The sequence below is a fragment of the Candoia aspera genome, chromosome 11, assembly GCF_035149785.1.
Source record: "Candoia aspera isolate rCanAsp1 chromosome 11, rCanAsp1.hap2, whole genome shotgun sequence".
Classification (NCBI taxonomy): domain Eukaryota; kingdom Metazoa; phylum Chordata; class Lepidosauria; order Squamata; family Boidae; genus Candoia; species Candoia aspera.
Genome location: NC_086163.1, coordinates 15,967,845 through 15,992,048, shown reverse-complemented (window position 1 = coordinate 15,992,048; position 24,204 = coordinate 15,967,845). Strand labels below are relative to the sequence as shown.

General features: G+C 38.9%; 1 protein-coding gene across 1 annotated transcript; it reads right to left on the bottom strand.

Moving 5' to 3' along the window:
- Window positions 1-1,700: 1,700 nt before the first annotated feature.
- On the bottom strand, window positions 1,701-23,473 carry LOC134503957 (uncharacterized protein F13E9.13, mitochondrial-like). The gene is made up of 6 exons (XM_063312933.1): window positions 23,342-23,473; window positions 22,368-22,450; window positions 11,996-12,176; window positions 5,480-5,630; window positions 4,304-4,431; window positions 1,701-2,293 (listed from the first exon to the last, which is right to left on the bottom strand). The coding sequence occupies exons 1-6, from the start codon at window positions 23,415-23,417 to the stop codon at window positions 2,103-2,105; spliced, it is 810 nt and encodes a 269-aa protein (XP_063169003.1). The 5' UTR covers window positions 23,418-23,473; the 3' UTR covers window positions 1,701-2,102.
- Window positions 23,474-24,204: the final 731 nt, after the last annotated feature.

The window sequence follows — 24,204 nt, the reverse complement described above, 5'->3', positions numbered from 1 at the left end:
GGATACCATCACAAACCTGGCAAGTGCCACAGTGTTTAATGGAAATTAACACATGGTAATCTCTTTTCATACTGAAGCAATGCACTTCAAATGAATTAATACATATTTAAAACATGTCTGCTTGAACAGCTGTTATTTACTTCCAGAGTTTCCCCATATTAAGGCTCCTTCCTTTGTTCTTCTACAGTTATTTGTGCTGCTCATGGCACTTTTAAGAACTTGCACTGTATAGAACAGAGCATTCTTTGCTCCTAAGGAGATGAGCCTTTTTTTTTATAACTTAATATTTTAACATTACACATTCAACCAGCCTTCCAAACGAAAAGGTCAGATCCTACATACAGCATCTGCTTGCAACAGACAAGCAGATGCTTAAAGCTACTGCACAAATACTTGCAGCAGTGAGCATGATAAAAAGAAGGCAATCAATCTTTTCCTCTGGATTTTAAAATCAGATTTACTGTGATGCTAACCCACTAAATCCCATAGATACTTTTTGTGTCTCATAATTTAAAGCCAAATTATGGGCCTTTCTGAGGGGCCTGGCCAATACGTGAAGCTTCTGTAACTGAACAGAGATGTCGCAACATCTTATGATGCATGTTCTAAACACTGTGTTTTCCAAAGATGGATGTTTTCACAGGTTCGTTGCTTATTTGCTTCTGTGGTTAAAGTCAACTAGATATTGCTGCATACCCTAAATGCTTTGGGTATGTCTTTTCCCCTCTAAAAAACATTTTAAAAGGGTGCCTTACAATGGTTTAACAAACAGATGGCTGGCTTACACCCGGGGCCAAATGTGTAACCATAGTTTACATATTACAATGCCTGTATTGTGCCTTGCTTTGTTTTGGCTTAGTACAATATATGAAGGCAGCCACTGTCTCATGGTACTGCCTTCCAGAGATGGACCACTAACCCCGTAATTCCAGGCAGTTGCAGATTAAGAGAAAGTAACCTTGAGTAAACTCTGTCAATAGGACATAATGAATACATCCATATTACTTAATGATCATTCTTCAGAAGAGAGGAAAAAGTTTAGGTGAGTTGATGAGATGGGCATATTCATCACTGGAACAGAATGTCTAAAAGAGTCACCACAGATAAAACCTTGGCATTATGAGGCATCTTCATAAGACCCTGAAGGTGATTCATCTGTTCAGCTAAAAGCCACCACCACTGAGATAATCACTATGTACTGGTATAAATCTCAGGAGACTTACTCCAGATCAGGGCTTCCAGTACTTTAATTAGGAGAGAAAATAGATTAATGAACCCTTTTTGTTGATGATGATGATGAAGGCTGCAGGTCAGGAGTTAGTCAGAAGTCACTGAATCAGGTTCAACTCCTGGTGACTATATGGACAAACGTTCCCTTCTTGACTTGTCTCTAGTAATAACTATAACTCTATATAAAAACTATATAAGTATATACTGTATAAGTATATATATAAGTAATATATTTACTTACATTTATATAACTAAAAACTATAACTCAAGGACATTTGAGTAATCTGTCTGATCACGAATTACCTGGCAGTCTACCAGCAGATTCCCAACTTATTTTAAAGTACAGTAAAACTTTGATTTTACAGGCCTCTATTCAGCAAACTTCAGATGCAACAGACAAAATCTGAATTCAGTCTGTTTCACGAAACACTGTTTTGTGTTTTTTGGCAAATCAGTCTGAACAACAGTCATACATTTTATGTACATCATGTAAATCTTTAATGAATTATTTAAAATGTACATACATAACTTTATATAAAAATTATCTAAACGTCTTTTCCCTCAAGTTGCTCTGTAAGTCTGAGGATTTACTGTAACATGAACACTGCCACTTTATAAGCTTTCTACATGATGTACTTTTATGATATTTTAAGGACCATTCTCCCTGTATGTTCTTCCTCAGTGTTTCATCTAGTCCTGCACAGGGAGAATAAGAGAAAATGTATTTGAATGTAGAGTGTGCCTTTAATTTTGAATTCAGAAAAAAACTCTGTCATAAGTATGAAACACTTTGAAAATAGCTAGACAAGACATCTAGTGCAGTTGTGTTATATGAGACATTTCAATGTAAAGTCCAGCAGAAGTGAACAAATTTACACCCTTACTTTGCCAATATAATCCATAAACCTCTTCACACGATCAAGATCAATGCTATTTGCCCAATAGCCTTCTTTCTTGAAATATGAACCAATGATCAAGGCATTTGCACCTAAGTAGTCCTTCACATTATCCAGAGTGACACCAGACCCAACCAGCACTGGAATCTTCACAGCAGATCTGACTTCTAGAGAAAGTAGATAAGAAAACTCACAATAAAACTGGTAAGGGAAACAAACTGAGGTCACAATGGCTCTATATGTTGCAGCAGCTCTTTTTTCCACCATCTTCTCCCTACTCCAAGGAATCCTAAGCCAATCCTCTTATACATTCTTTGAATTCTTCTTGCTACGAACAAATATTTCAGTGGCAGCAAATCATAGCATGCCGGCTGGGGGAATTCTGGGAGTTGAAGTCTACCTATCTTAAAGTTCCTGAGGTTGAGAAACACTGCTTCAAATTATCTCATTAACCTTTTGCTCATTCCAGCAAAACCACCAACAAAGGCACAGGCTCTTTGACTGCCATGCCCTATGACTAGTGCCAAAAAAGCATCAACCATGCTGGAAATGAGATAATATAATCTCACCCTCCTCCCTTTTTCAGTGCAGCTCTCAAAGGGACAAGCACTAAGATCAAAACACCAACTGGTGTAAGCTGTTCAATGGGCTTATTTTGTAATATGATGAAAGGAATCCAAATGGGTCTACACTTAAGCGGCAGCAGGGATTCCAAAGGCAGAGACAGGATCAATTTGCTCTCATAGAACAATTACATGACCACTTTTAAAAAAAACAAAAAACCCAGCCCACTAAGCTCTCTCTGATCTATTTTCATCCTACAGAATTGGAGCACATATGTTGTAAGCCACCCAGAGTCCCCCGATGGGAGGGGACAAATTAGATAAATAAATAAAAAATAATAAATAAATAAATATAGGGTTTCATTTATCTTGATTACTTGTGTAACCACTCTTGTCACTGAAGAAACACTGAACGTCCTCAGGCACATTTACACTCCGTGTGTGTGTGTGTGTATCTATCTGGGAACTGGACTTGATGGTCAAAATCAGAATTTGGAAACCTGTGACCCATCCCATAAGGCCCAGCACCCCATTGTCTTCAGCCAAACCAGCACAAAGGAGCCAAACCTTTCAATAAATATATATATATATAAAAGAAAGCAGAATATAAATCCAATCATAGGAAAAATAAGCAAAAACAACCAAGACACCTTTCAGGTACTTATTTAACTACTTTGTTCTAGGACATGTGAACTTTAAAACAGCTTAATCAACCTGAAAAATCCTAATCCCATTGGTGTTTAGAAGTTATTGCTGGTGCCCCATTTCTGAAGATGTTGTTTTTCCCAAGGGAGCATCAGTTTCTAAGTTATATATACTATTTTCTACCTCCTACACTTTAATGTTTTTTTCATTAGACATCACCTTTTAAAAGGTTTTGAAAAGATTATGAAGAGCTTAAAATTAAGTTCAAGCATATCATACAAAACCTAACATAGCTGCCCCAGCTGGTTTCGGCCAGAAAAAGTGCTAATAATGTCTGCTTTTAAGTGAGCTACTTAAAGGCAACCTATGGGAACATGATCAAGGACCATTTTCCATGGTCACAGAAACCAGGACCAAAACTAACAATTATAAATTGCAGCTACCAAAATTTCATTTAAATATAAGGAAAAGCTTCATGGTGGTAAGATCTGTCCTATAGTGGAATAGTCTACCTACGGAGGTTGTGGATTCTCCATTTCTGAGTTTTTTAAGAAGAACCTGGATGACTACAGTACCTCTCACAGATGGTTTAATTAGTTTTCCTGCACATCACAGAGGGTTGGACTAGATGATCCTTGTGGTTCTTCCTACAATTCTATGAGATTAAAAAGGATCCAAGTCAAATCTCACAGTGGAAGAACTGAAGCAATACTCAAGTAGCCCATCATGTTTTATGTTTTGGTATTTGAAACTATTTTCTTTTTGAGGATGGATGGATGGATGGATGGTAGATAGATAGATCTCAACAGACCTGAAGAGAAGGAGCAACTGGATTTTGAAATGTTAGATTTTCCAGAGATGATAGGAGCTACTAACTCTACTAGAACAGTGTCTCTTGAAGCAGGTGGTATATAAATATCTGCATATATAAATAACCAGCCAATGGAATTCCTCCTTTACAGTTCTTACCTTCTAGTTCTTTGGGATCTGCCTCTGATCCAGTTGCAGTTCCAGTCAACACAACCCCATCAGCAAGAAAGAATTCAGCAGCCTTAGCAGTTTCTGCTACTGTGACATCAGCTGTCAGTGCATGAGCGCTGGGGAGAACAAGGGTACAGCCTTTGTAGAGTTATCAGTAGCCACTTTACTCATTAGGCTTCTTTTTCTACTAATTCCCTTATAATTTCCTTGACTTGATAAATTAGGGAAAAGTGCAGTGGCATTTGCTGATTAGCCATTGCCAAAACATAGACAGTCTATTTGGTGTAGTGGTGAAGGTCCTGGCCTAGAAACCAGGAAACTGTGAGTTCTAGGCCTCCCTTAGGCATGAAAAATATGGTGACTTTGGGCCAGTCCTTCTATCTCAGCCCAACCCACCTCACAGGGTTGATATTGTGAGGAACATAGGAGGTAGAAGTATTAGGTATGTTTGCCACTTTGAGTTGGAATGAATACCTACCTGCCTACCTACCTATCTCTCAGGATAAAAGGAGGAAGAGGATGGCGGGATATGTACTGCACAAAGCAATGATTTAACTGGGTCAATTCACACACTGCACTACATCATAAACTACAGTATATAGAGTATCATGACCGGTTCACGCAATACTCTAAGTCAAAAATGAATAAATCCTGCTGTAGCTTAATGCACTATATAAATACTATAACAGTGACCCCCATCACTGTATTTGTAGCAGCTGTTCATTCAATTTATCAGCCTGTGAAAGTGATGTGGTCAGAAAACAAGGACATTTTTGTTCCTGTATTCACATATAAGAATGCACAGGGCATTCCTCACTGTTTCAAACTCTCCCAGAGTTTCTTTAATCAATGTCCTTGGCCACTCTATCCTGCATGAAGATTCATTTGGTAAGTAAGGACTTTTGTCACTTGTGAGTGGCATCCATGGAAACAAGAAGCTAATAATTACTACTGAGGTAAACTTCTTGGGTGGCTCCTGTGGCCAGACAAATATTCATTTATTGATTGAATTATTTATACTCTGCTCACTATGATGGTGGGTTACTGTCCATAACAGGCATGATAAAATAATAAAAATGAAAATTTAAAAGACTTTAGAAATTAAAACCACAATAGTCAGAATGCAGTATTGGGCGTATTTTTTTCAGAATGGGTCCTATTTACCTGTGCTTCTTTTTAATATCAGCAAAAACTTGGATGTGTTCAGCTCCAATTTGCTTCCGGTATCTTAGCAAGTTCCCAGCACAAGCATTCAGAATCCCTTCATCAGCCACGTGAGAGAAAACGAAGCCTTCAACTCGAACAAAATCCGCACCTAGAAATAGAAATAAATAAATAATAAATAAATAAATAAATAATCAGTGCTGCAATAAAGCTAATTGATTCTGCTTGATCCTCAATTATGTTTAATTCTGTTTCCCTGATGATCCCCAAAACAAAACAGGCCACATTATGAAAGACCAATGGTGCATTAGCAAGCTAAACACAAAGACTTTGCAGGAATAAAATGTCAATCCAATCATTTTTTTATGTATGTCCTTCAACAACCATCATGTCTTCTCTAACCATGTAAGGTTATTTTAAGAATATACGTGGTAACCCCACAATTCTGCATATAACTTTAAAAAAAAAAAAAGCAAGAACTCTGCAACATGAATGGGACCAGACTGTGTTTATAGGATAGGAACTCAAGAGGTGACAATGAAACAAAAGAGAAATTTTGCAATACACGCAGATTTTTCAGCAGAGAGAGATATTCAGGAATGTATCTGGTGTCACCCAGTTTAACAAGCAAGAGTCTCCTCTTTCAGAAACCCATAGGAACAACAGTTTGCTGTTTTGTTAACAAGTTGTTCAGCACAACACATTACACAATAAGGTTACAAAGCAATGCTTCAAAGAAAGGGAGGCTTTGGATGACTATAGGCCCAGCAATCTCATTTGATTGTTGGAAATTATAAGATCATCCATCCATCCTTTGAGTCAGTCTTGACTCCTGGCAACTGCCTGACCAAGTCCCTGTTTTCTTGGCAAGATTTTCAGAAGTGGTTTGCCCTTGTCTTCTTCTTCCTGGGGCAGTGAGAGAGCAACTGGCCCAAGGTCACACAGCTGGATTTGTTCCTAAGGCAGGACTAGAATTCCCAGTCTCCCGGTCTGCAGCCCAATGCCTTAACCACTACAAGAACCTGGTTCTCCAATGAAATAGTCCTAAACTACATGAAATGAAACCCATGACTTTAGATGATTATCACAATTCAGTAACTATGTAAACTAGATAACCAGCTGCAGAGCCTAAGGACAGGATTCAAGCCCCCAAAGTATTAGCTTTTGACTTCAATGTAACATGGTTTAATTTTTCTATCACAAAATCAGATATGAAGGAAACAGTAACGCTGCAGGGAGGAGGAGGAGGAGGAATAATCAAACATGATTCTAGCAATATGGCCTGAGTGCTTTTGAACATTATCCAGAAGATACAGTAGTAAAAATAATAGCTGTGGTGTAGAACGCATCTATATTTGTATCTTTATCGATGCCACAAGTATTCTGCCACTCAGTAATTCACATCATTCTATGCAGCCTGAAACAGATGTGGTTAATTAAATCAGGAACTCCACATACAGGAAATTATGCACTGCTGAAAAACACATGGTACACCTGTTAATAATGAAACAGTTGTGAACAAAGCTTGGCAATCCGTTTCAGACACAGGAGAAACTCGGCTGTGTGTTCCCACTCAGAAACAAGGAAAAATCAAGAGGAAACATTTCCAGGCAAGCTGGTGAAATACATTACTCTTGGCATTAAAAAAAAAAAAAATTCAGCTGTATAGAAATCCCTCAAATCAAGAAACAGAAAAGATTGCTGGAATCTGTAACAGTAGCCCCTCAAAGTGCTTGCTAATACAGTAATTTTAAAAAAGCTCTCTGTCCCTATGAGATTCTTTATTTCTTCATTCCTATTTCACTGTAGTAGCTCTAGGGTTTTAAATTCTTCCATTTCTTCTATCCCAGCCCTTCCACCATTACACTTAATTTTTTTTAAAAAAGGGAAGCAGAACTCAGTGGATTTTTCTGCCTAGCATCATGTTCAGCAAGCTATGAAGAATGCAGCGAAAAAGGGAAAGATGATTTGTACGGACTGGAGGCACTTAGAGGGGCCAAAGACCAGATATAGCTATGTTTCAAGGGCGTGGAAAGTTTTGCTTTGTGTGAAATAGGTTAGCCTTCAGCAATGGCCAGATGTGACATGGAACGCAAGATTAAATATCATCAGTTAGGTCCAATGTGTTGCAAACATCTCAGCAATATCTATGGCATTCACATCCATATGAGAAAGCTGGATTTGTTTTCAGTGCAACTGTTACTACGGTGATAAGGTTACATCAAGCTTAAGTACAAGTCATGAGTAGGGCTTTGTGTGGTAGTTAACCATACTGTACAAGAGGCTTTATAACAGCAGCATAGCATTTCACAACCTTCAAAAAATGAATCACAGTTTAGTAGAAATCTATTTATAAAAGACTGTCCTCTTTAAAAATGGGAAAAATGCAGTCAAGGTTCAAGATTCAATCTGAGCTGATATTCTAGGGAGTAAGATTAATTCTCCCATAAATCAAGTTTATGTGTGTTTCTTAGGAAAAAAAACTACAAATAACAGACACGTGTAGCTGAACAAAGCTAGACTTCATAACATGCTCAAAGAGTAGAAGAACTGGGTCATCAACTGGTGAGTCTCCTTCCTTCATGCTGGGTGGGCCTGCAAAATGTAATCCCTTGGTTGGATCGTATCACAGCAGAAGACTCCACCATATTGGTTCTTGTTTTAAGAGAAAAAAAAAACAGACGGTGGGGGTGGCATCCAAGAAACAGGAAAAACAATGCAAACAGGGAAAAGGGAAATCTATCTTACAGATTTTCAATGAAAGTTGATCCTGGAATTAGAAATATTTAAAGCTCCTCCCTCCCCCAAAAGCAACAATTTCTGGAAATATTTATGTACAGATTTTGGTGAAGGAGTAGGAAAAGTATGGCTCATATTCTTCCAAATTAAAGAAAGGCCTTTTTGTAGGGAATAGGATAAAGTTTACCAATGATCCATGGAGATGTGTCACAGAATTATTCAATCAGATGTGGTTCATAGCACTTAGTAAGTGATTATATGATATGCTTGATTTTGGCTTAGCACTTGTGTAAACCTAGTATGATTTAGCGTATTGCGATAACCAAGTCAAGTACGATTTATTCAATAAACCTTGATTAAACAAACCATACTTTAGCATGCTGTGTAAAACCCAAACACATACCAGCTTCTTATTCATGGTTTCTACAAATGTTTGCAAATGGCTAGATGTTGGAAACAGAGGTGCTGTTGAAGTTCCTCATCTTTGGATTCGGCTGAATTTATTCTTAATTACATATGCATAAAATCAATAATCCAATGGCAATGTAAGTTTTAGAAATCTTTATATAATTCAAAGCTATTAGAAATTGCACTAATGTTGAAAAAAATATTCAGAAGTCACCTTAATTCACAGTAAATGAATATCAAGAGCCAACCCAAGGTTAAAAAAACAGAGCGTTCATATTCAAAGTCTTTTAAAAAATTATAGAAAGAATATTAGAGAAAACAAAACAGCTAAGTTATAAAGTGCACTTTAATATGAAGACATATCTGCTGTCTAATCAATTCTGCTTATTGACTGAAGAGCTTAATTGTTTAAGTAAACCAACGCATTCATCTGCAACACTGAAAGGGGAAAAATGGCATTATCATTTTTGAAAATAAAATGTAATATGAAAAGTAGTGCCAAAGCTAGAGAACAGATGTTAGGTATAATAGACAATTCATCTGTCACAGTCAACATCAAGATACATTAAAAAGATTGTATAAAAGTAATATATGTTCTCAATATTAATCATCTTTTATACATACACCATATACCATACAAATGAAATGCTTAAATTTTAAATCAGCATTCCAGCCAAGCAGAGCCAAGACTCTGTGGGTAGAATTTTTTATTATTAATGCTCCAGCCATAAAAAAAATAGACTTTGTTTTTAAATATGCAGTCATCCTTTTTGTTTGAAATATACTAAAAGCAAATTGAAGTCTAATTATTGGTTCGACAAAGATTTCTTACTGGCCTAGTTCATTCAAATGCACATTTTCCAAAGTGCTAAACAGTACATACTTCCATCAGCCCTACAATAACCCTGTGAAAAAGGTTGGTAATTTATTGTTCCCCTTTTACAAAGGCACAAAGACTGAAAAGTCTACCGGTACCAAAGTCCAACTCACTGCACAGGGGAACCCAGATATGAACCCAGATGCAAGATGGACACTGTCCACTGGCCTATATTGACACTCTCATTAAGTTCAGGTTCATTTAATTTATTCTTAGGAGGATTTCATTAATTCAATAGAAGTATAATAGTTCATTACAGTAGATTACTGTCATATCCCGAGGTCTAACTTGTATTAGATGAGCAATCATGATGATTTAAAATTAATCCCTTGTACCATTTGATTGAACAAAATGGAAGAAAGCCATCAATAGATATCTGTCATGAAGAAGCATAAAGAAATTGTTAATGTGATTGTGGCAGGAGAGCTCAAAAAGATCTTAAAATCTGCGGCCTTCTACAACAGGGCTTCCTAATCACTGCTTGTTGGTTTATAAACCTGACTGTTGACCATATCAAGTTGAGATGATGGCAGCACTGAGAGTTCCACTCGGCCAGGGATCCAGACACAGCATACATACCCATGTCAAATTACAGCATGTGCAAAGAGCAACTCTGGGCAATTTACAATAAAACAAGAATAAATAATCATTGAAGTACAATAAAACAATAATCTTAAACAAAAATATGATCCAAGACATAGACGTTAAAAAATTCTTAATTTCTGGGAGTATCTTCAGGGTGCTAACCACCCCCAGGGTTGGTTACTCCTCCTCACACCCTATGCAAGATGGCAGAGCCAGGTCTCCATCACTTTCTGGAAGGCTGGGAGAGTGGGGGCCTGCCTCACCCCTGGGGGAAGAGTATTCCATAGGGCAGGGGCAACGGCAGAGAAGAGAAGGCTCTCTTCCTGGCCCCCGCCATTTAACATACTTTCACGGACAGGGTCCATGGCATGCCTTCTCTGCCTGACTGGGTGAGACGGGTCAATGTAATGGTCCCTCAGGTAACCTGGACCCATGCCATATAGGGCTTTAAAGGTGATAACCAACACCTTGAATTGGACCTGGAAACAAACTGGCACCCAATGCAGCTCCTGGAAGCAAACTGGCACCCAACGCAGCTCCTGCAGCACATTACATGTGCCATCCTCAGGGCACCCAAGACTGCTCACACAGCCACATTTTGAACCAGCTATAGCTTCCAGATGCTCCTCAAGGGTAGCCCCATGTAGAGTGCATTGCAACAGTCTATATGGGAGATGACTAGGGCATGACTAACTGACCAGAGGGCCTCCCGATCCAGGAAGGAATGCAACTGGGGCACAAAATGAATGTTAATACTATCCATGGTCAGTTGCGGAACGCACAAAGAAGGTGGCTTTCATGTCCTGATCAGAGCTACCTACACTTAGCCTTAACTTTGCTGCTAACAAAACTCTGCACCATGGATAGTTCTGCAAACTGCGTGCAAGAGGGAAGGAGGAGGAGTGATCAGAAATGATATGCACATTCCAGGCCTTTGAACTGTGTGCTCATAGAACGGATTTTTCCCTTTCCTGATTTTTATGTTTTTAAGTGAGCAATTGTGCCAACATCAGGAGGATACAGAAGCAGGAGGACAAGCATTAAATAATCACAGAGAAAAAGTCAGGGCCCAAGTTGGTGCTAGAATGTAATTTATTTTTTGAAAGATAGTAAATGTATTGCAACTTGTGTCTTTCTTGGGACTAGGATGATATATTATTTTAAGTGAATTGCTTTTGTACTACTAAAAAAAAAAGGTTTCTAAACAGAAAGGAAGGGTATAAACACAACAAACTGCAATAATAAATACAACTTTGTAGCTATTCCATCTGTCACCCCTTAATGGATTTTTTTCTGGAAATAAAAAAGGCCAACGTAGTAGAAAAACAAAGGTTAGAAAATGAAAAATGACACTGTCTGCGTCTCTCTTGTATACCATGTTGGAAGCAAGCAACTGCTACTTAAAAGCTGTAACTAGAAGCCCTTGAGACATATGATGTCCTTGCTCTGCTAAGAAAACCCACAGTACAAGAAGAAATACTAGGCATGATTGATCAAATAAATAAATCACAACTTTCCATCACCAGTTGAGGCCTGCCTCTTTCTTCGCTGTTCATGTTTGCCAGCTACCTCTTTCCCCCTCCAGGAAAGATGAAACACACTTTATGGCACATAGTAAGATGGAGCCGGGTTTTAGATTCAGTCTCCAAAAGGTGCTTTGGAGCAAAGAAGCACTTGTCTGCAACTCCTTAAAGCAGCTGCACCTTTAGACATAGCTGCTATGTAGCAGGCGGATGCAACATTCATACTCCCCTGTGCTCTGAAGAGTTGCGCAGCCCTTGTGACACATGGCCACGAAGTTCACAAGGGCTTTACAAGGATGTTCTGTGAGCTGTAGGAAGCACAGATTTCATCAGCTAGCTCACATTCAGTGTAGCCTGCCAAGGGCCCCAAGTTCCTTTACTTACCTGAAGCAAGAGCAACTGCTACAGCTTGCTGATTGGCCGTGCAGAGTATTTGAACCCCCATGGGGAGAGTGGGGCACACCTGTTTTACCGAGGCACAAATTACTGCCATGGCTGCTGTAACTTCGGCACCGACATCTACTGTGTAGGGCCGGTCATGCATATTTTCGACAATCAAGCCGTCCTGTGGGAATAAATGCAGAAGACACTATCAAAATCAGAAGAACTTCCCAAAACAGCTCAAGAAAATGGAATCATAATCAGGTAGCAGACAGCATAGTATTTCTCTACTCAGAAGCCTAATGCAACTCTGGAAATTCTGTTTTCACTACCAAAAGTCACGCACACAAAGATATCTTCCGCTTGGATGTGCATGGTTAGATACTGGATTACTCGTTCATGTTTCTAGCTAGGGTGAATATAAAAACCTCTGGGTCTCTATACAGGAGAATTAACAGAAGTTAAGAGCAAAAGCTTTCAAGGTGATGGAGAAAGACATTCTCTCTACTTCTCTCACAACAGCTTGCTAAAATGAAAACAGGCATTCAGCCTTCCTTCCACCATCTCAGACATCCCTATTTGCTGGCTGGGTCTGAAGGATCACATTCTGACTTAATAAGGTCTGAATAAAGACTTAATGGGAACAAGTTTTTTTTTCTGACTGTGCACGCTGCCTTTTTCATTCCTCCTTTTAAGCATGTAATCATTAACCTTGGAAGTTAGCTCAATTAGCTGTACTTCTTTGTGATGTATGAACTGGGAGACGATGGTTGCTAGGCTCAGGAAAAGTGAAAAGGCTTGGAATCCTAAGCCACCTTCAAATCATGGTTTAAGACCCTGATGCATTTCCCAGTTCAGGCATAACAAGAAAACCATTAATTGAAAGCTTCCTGAATTATAGCAGTGCAATGTATGAAAAAACAAGGGACGACACAATATAACGACAGACCTCCCCTTTTTGGAACTGAAATAGGATGACCCAAGTGACCACCAATAGCATCTATTCCTGAAGAGGGTTAAGACAACTCAGATCTCGTAACTTTTACATACATTCTATTAGACTCTTCATATTGCAGAATGAAGAGTTCCTAGGCAATTTACAGTCTCCTCTTGGTGTCTTTAGCACGTTTTTGTTAAAACATCTTTAATTACAAAGCAGGTTTCAACTTAAGAATATTTTAATATAAATATGCTATAGACACAGAAAGGAGACTAAGGAACTCTTCATTCTATAATATGAACAGTTCCAACTTTGTGATTACTTCCAGTGATTTGTTGTATCAATTCATTTCACACGTTGCCAACCGTATCACATCAGCACATTAGTCGTCGCTCGAGAACAATGGTGCGATGTTGAAGTTGGTCAATAATCCTTACTTTCTTATATGCCGCTGTAGGGAGGAAGATTTCCCCCTTTCCTGGGGAAATCTGGGGAAAGGATATTGCTCAAATTAAGAGAGAAAACACAGATATGAGGTTAATGGAATTTGTAAGTCTCAAAATCTGGCCCAAACAATTTTAGTCAAATCATGACTCGCTGTAGAATTCTAAAAAAATAAAAGTTAAACCATTTCAAGAGTAAACAGGTGTAGAATGTCTTCTGCTCCCCTGCTTTGCTTTAAATCAAGTATAAGGAGAAAGGAAGATTGCTCTTAAATAACATTAAATACAAGGCCCGATTTATATAGCTGAATTCAATAATAGGGCTTTGGGGTTAGTACCACTTTACCACTATTATTATTATTTAATTGAAAATAACACTAACAAACAAGCTTAAGGTGAAGGTACAATACTAGAGGGATTCTTTTATTTATTTATTCTAAAATACTACTTTAGCTTCCAAATCAGAAATAACCAGCAGGCATGAGCCTCTTGGTTTTGTCATCCATTCATAAAAATGCTCTGACCAACAAAGCAGTTTTTTGTAAAGCAAGCACATGTAAAATGAATCTTTAGCTCAATTATACTTTTTCTGAATACATGTGAAATGCACAGATTGATACATTGTTTTCTGCAGTTACTATTTGGTCCAACTTCAATGTTCCTAATAGAATGGAGGCCATTGGTTCTTTTAATGGAAATCAGATGAAGTGAATAGAGAAGATGTTTACTGAAAAGAGCACCCTTCTCCATTTATTTTGCTTTTCTACCAGTGCAAGGTTGAAAAACAAGGATGAGGAGAAGAAACAGGTGCCCCAGGCCATACATAATTTTATCAGCCTACTCCAATTCCTAAATTGTTATATGGACAAAAGACTCTGGGGTAAGCTGGGTTGCAAATAGGAAAACAAAAATGGAAAAGCTGTTTTCTGTTGTGTACTTTATTAGGCCTTAAAATGCAAAGCACTAGAAGCAGAAAGTATGTTGGGTCTCAGACCCAAATAATGTATGTGTTTGTGGATGCATATTTTGTCCATATAGCAGGTGAAAAACTGAGGAGTCGTCAAAGATATCCTTCAAAAGTTAGTGCATATAACTTTAATTTAGAGAATCATGGGGAAGAGGAGGTATCTGTTAGATCCGAATGTATGTCATTTGTGTAATTATAGAATTGACACAAATGGCATCATGTGCAATAAAATCTCAATTTAATGGACAAGCCCCTCAATTTAACAGGCAAAGGTCCATTAAAAGAAAGCAATATCTGAATAAAAAACATATCCTTCTCTCTGAAATCCCTTAACTTAAGGTTTTACTGTGTGGTTAATTTTGCTATGTGGGCCCAACTACTATGCCATGATTTATAGCTTATCACATTGCACGAATTCACCAAACTGTGATTTATCCAACAAGTCATGCTGAAGCAAGTTATGAATTAATAGGAAGTGTGAACTGGGTCATTCTGTCCCATTTCTCCTGCAACTTTTTTACAATTAATTTCCCATTGTCTCTGAAGTGCAGCAACGTAAAAATCCTTTATAGATTTTTTCCCCCTAAAGAATGTCCATATTTTTGTAAGCGTCTTTATTTTGAATCTGTTGATACCTTAACTTTGCATGGATAGTTGTCCTTTCATTATATAAAAGATGGTACTCAAGAAAATTTAACTGGAATTAGAACACAGGTAGAATTTAATATATGCAGATTATACAACATTACTTCTTTACAGATAAAATACCTTATATTAATGTTGCAGCTGTTCACTTGGGAAATGTTGTTTGAGCAATAAAGCCTTGTTTTGTATTTTATCTCCTTTATTTCTTATCAAGGCCACCTTCATGGTTAAAAGCAGAAAATATAATTTGGACCACACTGTCTCTTTATTTTCATGTATTTGTACATTATAAAAAAATCCCAAACTTATCTACATTCAGAATTGCTTAATGGAGATGCTTCCTTTTCTTGACTTCTAGAAATCCACACTGGCTCATTGATGATTTTGAGCATACTGCAATATCTTCTAGAGTTAAAATTCTAGATAGCAAATCATCATTACTTCCCAAATATCTTTAAATTCTTCAGCAAGCACTTAAAAAAAAAGAATGCTTTTTATAAAAAAATAAAATAAAGTGAAGGTTTCTGATACTATTCCTTTGAGCACTGCCAATTATGTATATTATTTATAGATACATTAGAAAAATCAATACAGCCTTTTTATTGTTGTAGCAGCTTCGGTGGAATATATATATATATATATATATTCGGTGGAATATATATATATATATCCAGAAGAATCAACATCTTTCCCTTTTACTCAAGTTTTTATTTGTGCATTCATAATATTTAAGCAGATACCACCATCTCACTCTAAGACAACTCAAAATAATTGTTCAGTTCAACTTTAGCCAATATACAGATTTAAAAATACAAAACATTATTCAATATCATCTAAAAGGAATGCAGTTATTTTAGTTGCAAATATTTTAAAAAGTGAATGAGTATTCTATCTAGGAGAATGATATTCTCCTCAAAATGATCCTTCTATGGAAATATTTGCCAATTTCTTCTCCTTTGGCAGCCCTGGACTCCTTTTCTTCCAGATGGTTGCCCCTGACATCCATAGATAAAGTAGGGAGGTCACAGGATTCTATAGAAGAAGATGAAAAGACTATCTCTTCCATCTTTCTGCCAGCAGTATCCCTCTCTGCTTCAAGGGACTCCTGCTAGATCTGGTCTATACATTTTGGAATTCAGCCACCTGATGGCCAGACAGACCTCTCCAGACTTTGACCTCATATTTGTATATCAGAAGTATACAAACATAAATGGATTCTCTGTGCCCTTACTATGGCTAAAAGGCTGATATTGCAGCATTGGAAAGATAAATGTATGGCCCCATTCACTCAATAGACTGAAGACCTGATTGCAGTTGCCACCTATGAGTAGATTGCGCTTTATGACCCATAGATGTAGACTTTGTATGGACAAGTATAATTAAATACGGAACTCATTTATACGAAATACAGTAGGTTAAAGACAAATGATAGTTATATACAGTAAGTGTATTAGAAATAAATATATATGAAATGTGCACAGCATGAAGGGACATTTTACCATGTTTGGTGGGCATGTAAAAAAGCTAAAAAAATTTGGATACAAATACATACATTAATACGAGGCCATAAGCAAGATAGACAGTGTATTTATGCCTTTGAACTTTGGAGTTGGAGAAGACTCCTGGGAATACTGTGGACAGCCAAGAAAACAAACAAATGGATCAGTGAACCAATCAACCCAGAGTTCTCACTTGAAGCCCAAATGACCAGGCTCACATTATCCTACTTCAGATACATTATGTGAAAACCCAGCTCTCTGGAGAAGGCTGTAATGCTGGGAAAGGTGGAAAGAAAGAGAAAAGGATGAGCAGAAGGAAGGTAGATGGAATCAATTACAGTGGCGATGAGTGCACCATTGGAAATTCTGAAAGACCAGGTTAGGGATAGATCATCATGGAGAAAATCTATTTATGTGGTTGCTAGGAGTTGAAAACAACTAATAATCAATCAGAGGCTATAAATTACTTCATTGCCTACATTCATTATTGAATAAAAAGCTAAATTTTGGTTAGTAGAAATAAAATTGTAATTATTTTCCCACCCAGCTTGACAGACTGCCTGAAATCTAAGAACCCCTGGTTTAAACAGTGGAAAAAGACATCCAAAATTCAATTATGCAGTGAGAAATACAAGAACAATCAAGGCATTTTCATCTAATCATTCTACCAGCCTTTCTGAACTGGGTAAACCTTCTTTGGAGCAGAACCCAAACAAAATCACAGCCATCTAGACTTTACTCTTATTTATGTTATTAATGATCCGTAATTTTATAAGGCATTTTATATATTTATTGCTTTGGTGATTATTTTATTGTAAACCGCCCAGAGTCCCTCCGGTGGGAGGAGATGGGCGGTGACAAACTTGATAAATAAACAAAATGGAATCTCTAAATCAAGGCCTCTGGGTAGCTTTTGGTGTCTGTGTCACGAACAGAAAAAACCAGCATATTTGAACCAAATGTCACTGGTAATACTTATCTCCAAGAATGTAACTTTATACAAGTAACCACAACCAATTTATAAAGACAACTTCAACACATCAACACTTAATTATATTATGTCACCTGCATCTTTTACAAAGGAGAGCTTAAGTTCTGTTGGTCTTGAATTATGGCTGTCACTTTCACTGATACTGATCCCTTCCCTTCACACAATGTGTAATTTTTGAATAAAGAATTACGATAGAATAAAGATGCTCAGGGACAATACATCACCACAATTTGAAGTTACAGCCTCTCCAGTAACATTAATGTTTAGCTACAGATATTTTACAGACAAATATTAGTTAATTCTATAAAAACACTAGTGCGTTCCCCCCACCCATCCTTTTAGAACAACAATATCAGAAACTGGCAAAACTGAGAGGGCTCTAAACTCCTTCGGATCTGTCACTGCATATAATCTTGTCGTGGCAATTTTGATTGTGTTTGGCAAAACAAGCACAGAGCAGCTATAATTTTTCAGCACAGATGGCATCATGTCTGAGCATTCACTTGTTTTCATTTATATGCTCCAACATTATAAATCTTCCATATTTATTACATTCTTTTTAAAAAGAATCACTAATGCATCAAACAAGGCACCTTTAAAAAAAACCTGAAGATTTGCTTTCATCAGTCATGTCTGTACACCCTTAGAAAATAGCATGATGCACATGTAATTTTTCCTGGTCTATTTCAGTTTCAGCACATCCCCCCACCCCACCCCAAAAGAGGCTAGGAAAGGGTTATAGCTGCAAAAACGAAATGGTGACCAGCTGAAATGTGATAAAATTGGGAGCAAGCTTTTGAGTTCTCCAGAAAGCCTATAAAGCTAAATGTTACACAGAATAGAGTTGGGGGAAATATTAGGAATTACGGACATGTGTCCCAAGTGTGCAAATTACAGCCATGTTATACTGGAATGCAGGATAAACAGGGATAGGAGCAAGACCCATTTTTAAGGTGAATCTAATGTTACCAGGAGAAAAAAAAGGGAGTGGAAATGTTCCTCCATTTCAGGGCCTCTACAGTCTGTTGGTTCTTAGTCAAACCTTAAAGAAACATACATTTTCTGGAATGCAGTGACCAAAAGCTAGAAGTTAAGCTTTAGGCAATGAGATAACAGGAATCAAACCCTAGCAGAATCAATCAGCAATTTGGGGGCATTATGCTATTGACTGAAATTCTCAGAAATATCCCTGCATTTCCAAAGCAATACTTTGGAGTATGTTTCTCCATGGGAGTAATTTCCAACTTTGTGGTGACCCTTCTTCAACTTTCAAAGTAGCCCCCGAGGATGGCAAAAACAATCCCTGGAGGTGCTGGTAATACACCATCACATAACCAGCCTAGCCAGGTTCTCTTCACATCTTTACACCTTGCTTCCCACTAAGAAAAGTACTAAGCACCCAGCTTTCTAATCAACTTAGACAACACAATGCTATAAAACCAAGAGGATTTATTTATTTATTTATATTTCAAATTTCTGTCACCGCCCATCTCCCCCAAAGGGGGACTCTGGGCGGTTTACAACACAATAAACAAATTAAAACCATAAAACATAGATTGCAATACAAAATCTTATAAATAGATAAATATACGACCCTTGTGGCAAAAAGCTCTCATTCAATGGGGAGGGCACCACGGCGCCAACCACCCCCAGGAAGAGCTGTTGCCCTTCCCATCCCAAGCAAGGCGGCAGAACCAGGTTTTCAAATTCTTCCAGAAGTCTGGGAGCGAAGGTGCCCGCCTCACCTCTGAGGGGCAGAACATTCCAAAGGGTGGGCGCCACTGCCAAGAAGGCCTGCCTCCTGGCCCCCCAAAATTTCTTTGTTGACGGGGTCCGTAGCATGCCCTGAGTCATCCAAATATTCTTTCACATTGCAGATGTGCTACAGCCAGTACTCTAAGATAAGATAATTAAGGTTTTCTTTGAAGATTCTGCTGTTGTTGTTTTTGGCACTATTTAGTATGGCATATCAGAAGCTCCGGTCCCTTCCACCAAACTTGATTAAAAGCTTAAAAATCATGACAATTAGCACGGCCCTTTCTTAAGTACACAGACAAACCACAAGGTGAAACACCAAGTGTTCAGTACGAAATGTCAATTCTATAAATCCTAATAAAAGTTACAGAAGACTGATCAAACTAAAGACGCGGCACAGCTTAAAGGAATGTGGCCCCTGGGTGTGCCTGGATGGGAAGCATATGGAAATTGCTTGAATTCTTGGGAGAAAGAGTGACTTGTACTTATAAACAATAATGAGAATAACTACATTTATGCTCATACACAAATTACAGCATTTCTAGTTTTGAGCTTTGGGGTGTTGTTTTTTTTACATCACCTTCACATGCCATTTTTAATAATTCTTTCCCAATAATCCACTTCTTCCCAGCTTTTATTGTGATTCATTTATTTATATGAATACAGCCCTTCCTTCTTCTGGATCTGACCACTATACATTTAGACTCTTTTCCTGACTCTAACTGTATCTAGTGTGAATTTGAACCTATACAAAATGCCTACAGGGGAAAAAAAAAGCACTGAAACTTTAAAAAAAATGGCTAAGGAAGAAGAGAAACAGAAATTATTAGCCCATTTAAGCCTTGCCTGAAAGGTAGTACTATAGATTCACATTTAATACTTAGTTTATATTTTCACTGCAGGCAGGTTAAAATGGAAGTGCCTAGCAATGTAGGCACATAGGCTGTAATAAAAATTGTAAAACATACCCTGACCTTTCAAAAGAGTATACACCCATTAAAAATCTCCCTACTAATGGAAATAACTACAGTACCCAGAGACTGATCGAAATTCAATATACTGCTATTTGCTTCTAACTCCAAGTGGCCTTTTAAGACTTGCTTTCTAAAATGTAGCAAAACACTGCTTGCTGCTGAAAAATCTATCATAGGAGAGTTGAGGTTGGGCACCAGGACAGAAAAAAGGAAGTTATACCACAACTACCAACAGGAAGATGGGTAGAACAAATACAGTACTCAGCTGCTGAAATGCACATGACATACATGAGAATATTGCCCATCTAACTCAGTTTAACTAACTCTACTCCTGAATCACAACCCCTCTCTCATTTAAGCTTCTGCTTGGTGAATTTATCTTCAAAAGCTTAGGAGTCAACTATACTGAGCCTCCAAGAAAAAACGGAATAATGTTTCATTCCAGTTATGTCTCCTCACAAGAGTACAGCTTGGATCACTTTGAGGTTAAAAAGGACTATTTTATTAAAACATTCCTTGCATTAATATTTTTGATAAACAGAAGCATATTCACTCATATACATTTAGCACACTTGTTCAGGAGTTACAACAATATTTAAATCCAACCACAAATGACAGGGATTAGGCCTGCCTCTTAAAACACGTGCTAAGGCATATACAAGCCAGTTTGGTGCAGTGGTAAAGGCACCAGGCTAGAAACCAGAAGACCATGAGTTCTGGTCCTGCCTTAGGCACAAAGCCAGCTGGGTGACCTTGGGCCAGTCCCTCTCTCTCAGCCCTGGGAGGAAGGCAATGGCAAACCACTTCTGAAAAACCTGCCAAGAAAACTGCAAAGACTTGCCCAGGCAGTCTCCAAGAATCAGACATGATTGAATAGATTAAAAAAAAAAGGGGGGGGGGCACATATGCGTTCTCCAAGGTTCTGCACACCAAGGATACCTTCATGTCCATGGAAGCCCTCAGATATATAACTGTACACATGAAGGATTTTTTGGCACAAACATACCTGTCGAACACATGGATCCCTTTGTAAATTAGACATCACCAGTGCAATTTCAGGAGGGCAAGGTTTATGCCTGACACCTCCCCAGAGAGCTTTCATACTTTTCCCAATGTTTGAAGTCAAATGAGTTAATAAGTAATCAATATTTCTTTTGACTGTTTGCCTTTTTTAATGCATAGCAAAAAGTTAGAACAGATTATTTTCAAGTCTTCCATCTCCCAGATTCTACATTTCAATAAACTTTAAGTATCTGGAAGTTCACATGAGAATATCTTCTTAAGCTTCTCCAGTAAATATTTGCCTCCTCCTCTTCTTTCTCCTTGACAATGTACTAAATTAAAAATGCTGATAATATTCTATTGACTTGTCTACTTGGACTGCAAGGAATCTAAGCAAGCTCCTAGGAATTAGATCTATTATTTATCTCTGAACATAACTCCAGTATGTCAGATTAGCTTGAAAATAAAGCTGTGATTGAAATGTTAAGGAACCTCAAATGTCCTCCCCTTACGAATCACATAATGAATAACTCTTTTTGAATTTCACAGACTGCCATCTAAGATTTTTCAGAAATGGCAATTCTGGGTGAATAACATTAGAGAATGTATGTAATATCTTCATAGGACAAGACTGCACACATACGTACAATTCAGAATGACACACAATTTGTACTATGTTAGAAAACATCCAGGAAAATCTGCTCTCAAACACCAAGCCAGGCCAAATATGTAATGTGTCTTTGATTTCTGAATAAGCTGATCAGGTTCACATTTCATAATCTGAAGCAACATTTGTGTTTTAAGTCTAACACATGATCAACACATTTTATTGAAAAACCTCCCTTGAGTTGAGCTCAACTTCCAGTGACATCATGTCATGTCCGTGCAGTTTTCTTAGCAGCATTGCAGGCATGGTTTGCCAATGCCTTCTTCTGGAATGACTTTTAAACATCCCAAGATACCATGATAATCTCCAGTCCCAATGATGATACTAGCTAGGCCTGGCCCTGTGTAGCTTCCAAACTTACCCAAGATCAGTCAGGTATTGCTATCTAGAATGCTTTGCACAAAGTTCAGCTACACCTGCATAAGAACTAAGATTACGATTAAGAACTAAGAAAATTCAAAAACATGAAAGAAAGAAAAAGAAAGGACTTACAACACCAGCAGCCCTATACATTTCAGCTTCTCCACAGGCTTCTTCAGTGACCTGAGCCAAAGGCAACATACTGCATGGTGTTCCTGCAAAGATGAAGATGCCACTCCAAATATACATAAATACAGATACTCACTAAATTTTGGCACACTCATGAACAAGACTATTCAATAAAGAAGCAAGCAATTAGCTAATGTCCTCTTGCATGCCACTTGTATGCTGATTATCTTCCTCTTGCATTAAAGAACTCTAACTAAAAACCTGAATAAATTTGAATGATAGTGCTATCTCATATTCTATAGGTCTCCTTCAGAAGTAAACATAAAGCACTGGCTATTCTATTTATGAATTTCCTTTCCTTCAAGACTAGACCATATAACCAGATACAGCTTAGGGAATAGGTCTTACATAGACTTGTTCTGTAAACCAGAGGGAGAAGAAAGCTGTTGTAGCAATTGATGCAAATCAACATAAACGTCATGTTCCAACCTATCACAAGGACTCAGTGGTATTGTCCATACTTTGCAGACAGAAAGTCCTCAATCTGAACTCCAGGTAGGCTGGGAGGGATTCTTAGACATAGATTTACTGGAGATTTGCTTTACATCCATCAGGGTTGATGGACCAATGGTCTATTGCAGGGTTTCTCAGCCTTGGCAACTTTAAGATGTGTGGACTTTAACTCCCAGAATTCCCCAGCCAGCATGCTTGAATGGAAACCCTGCAGTAGGCCATTGATCCATCAACCCTTGCTGGCTAGGGAATTCTGGGAATTGAGGTCCACACATCTTAAAGTTGTCAAGGTTGAGAAACACCGGTCTACTGAATAGTGGTAAAGCTATCTTCTACCTTGGGACCACTTCAACTGACTTCTGGAAGCACAGATCACCCTCAATGTAAAAGTGTCCTCAACCCTTGTCAACATCCCCTCTTTTCCTATTTCTTTTAAAGACAAACAAAAACGACCAGGCATTTACCTGGCAATGCTCTCACGTGGACCATCCCAAGGACGACGGATTTCAGTCGCCCGAAAAGCTGCAGAAACTTCCGCATCTGGGGAGAAAGGCGTTGACCTCAACTGCCCTCCGAGTGCCTTGGAAAGAGAACTACAGTAAAAGGTTTCTCTCGTCGGTGAGAGGCCCAAAATGGACTTTTGTGCAAAGTGGAACGGGCGCTGTGTGGGTGTGTGCGTGCGTGCGTGCGGAACTTGTTTTCCAAACCGTCACAACTTTCTGGGACTCTGGTTCGACAAAGAATGCCCAAGTCTAGAGTTGTTGGCCACTTTCCTCTTCCAGATGCTGGGCCCTTAATCATCCAGACGACAATGAATTCCACGACGCGGAAGGAATCCGGTGCCGCTGGTTTCTTTCTTTGTTTGCTTGCTTGCTTTTAATCATTTTTTAAAACGAGGACTGGCGTCTCCCCCCAGTTTGGGCATCCCACAGCAGCGCTGGGGGTGCATCCCTGAGCTCCGTTGAAGACTCCAGGGATGTCCCGGGTCGTCCCTTGCAAAAGCCCCCTTTCCTTCCACGGGGGCCCCCGAACGAGCGCACCCGGCTGCCTCCTCACCCCACTCGGGGGCTCCCCGAAACATGCCTCGCCGGCGCGCGCGCGCCCCGTGCGGGAGGAGCCGGCCGTGTCGCCCCGCCGCTCCTTCGCGCGCAGCCCCAGCGTTGCGCACTGGCTCCGCCGGGACCCGCCCCCGCAGGCGCCCCGCCCCTCCCGCGTGGCTCCCCCGCCCCCCGGGGCCGTGCGGGCCGGGTCCCCGCGCTCACCTGGATGGGGGCCCCTCCGTCCTCCACCTGCCGGCCCCCCGGCGCGAGGCGGCGGCGCGCGCGGC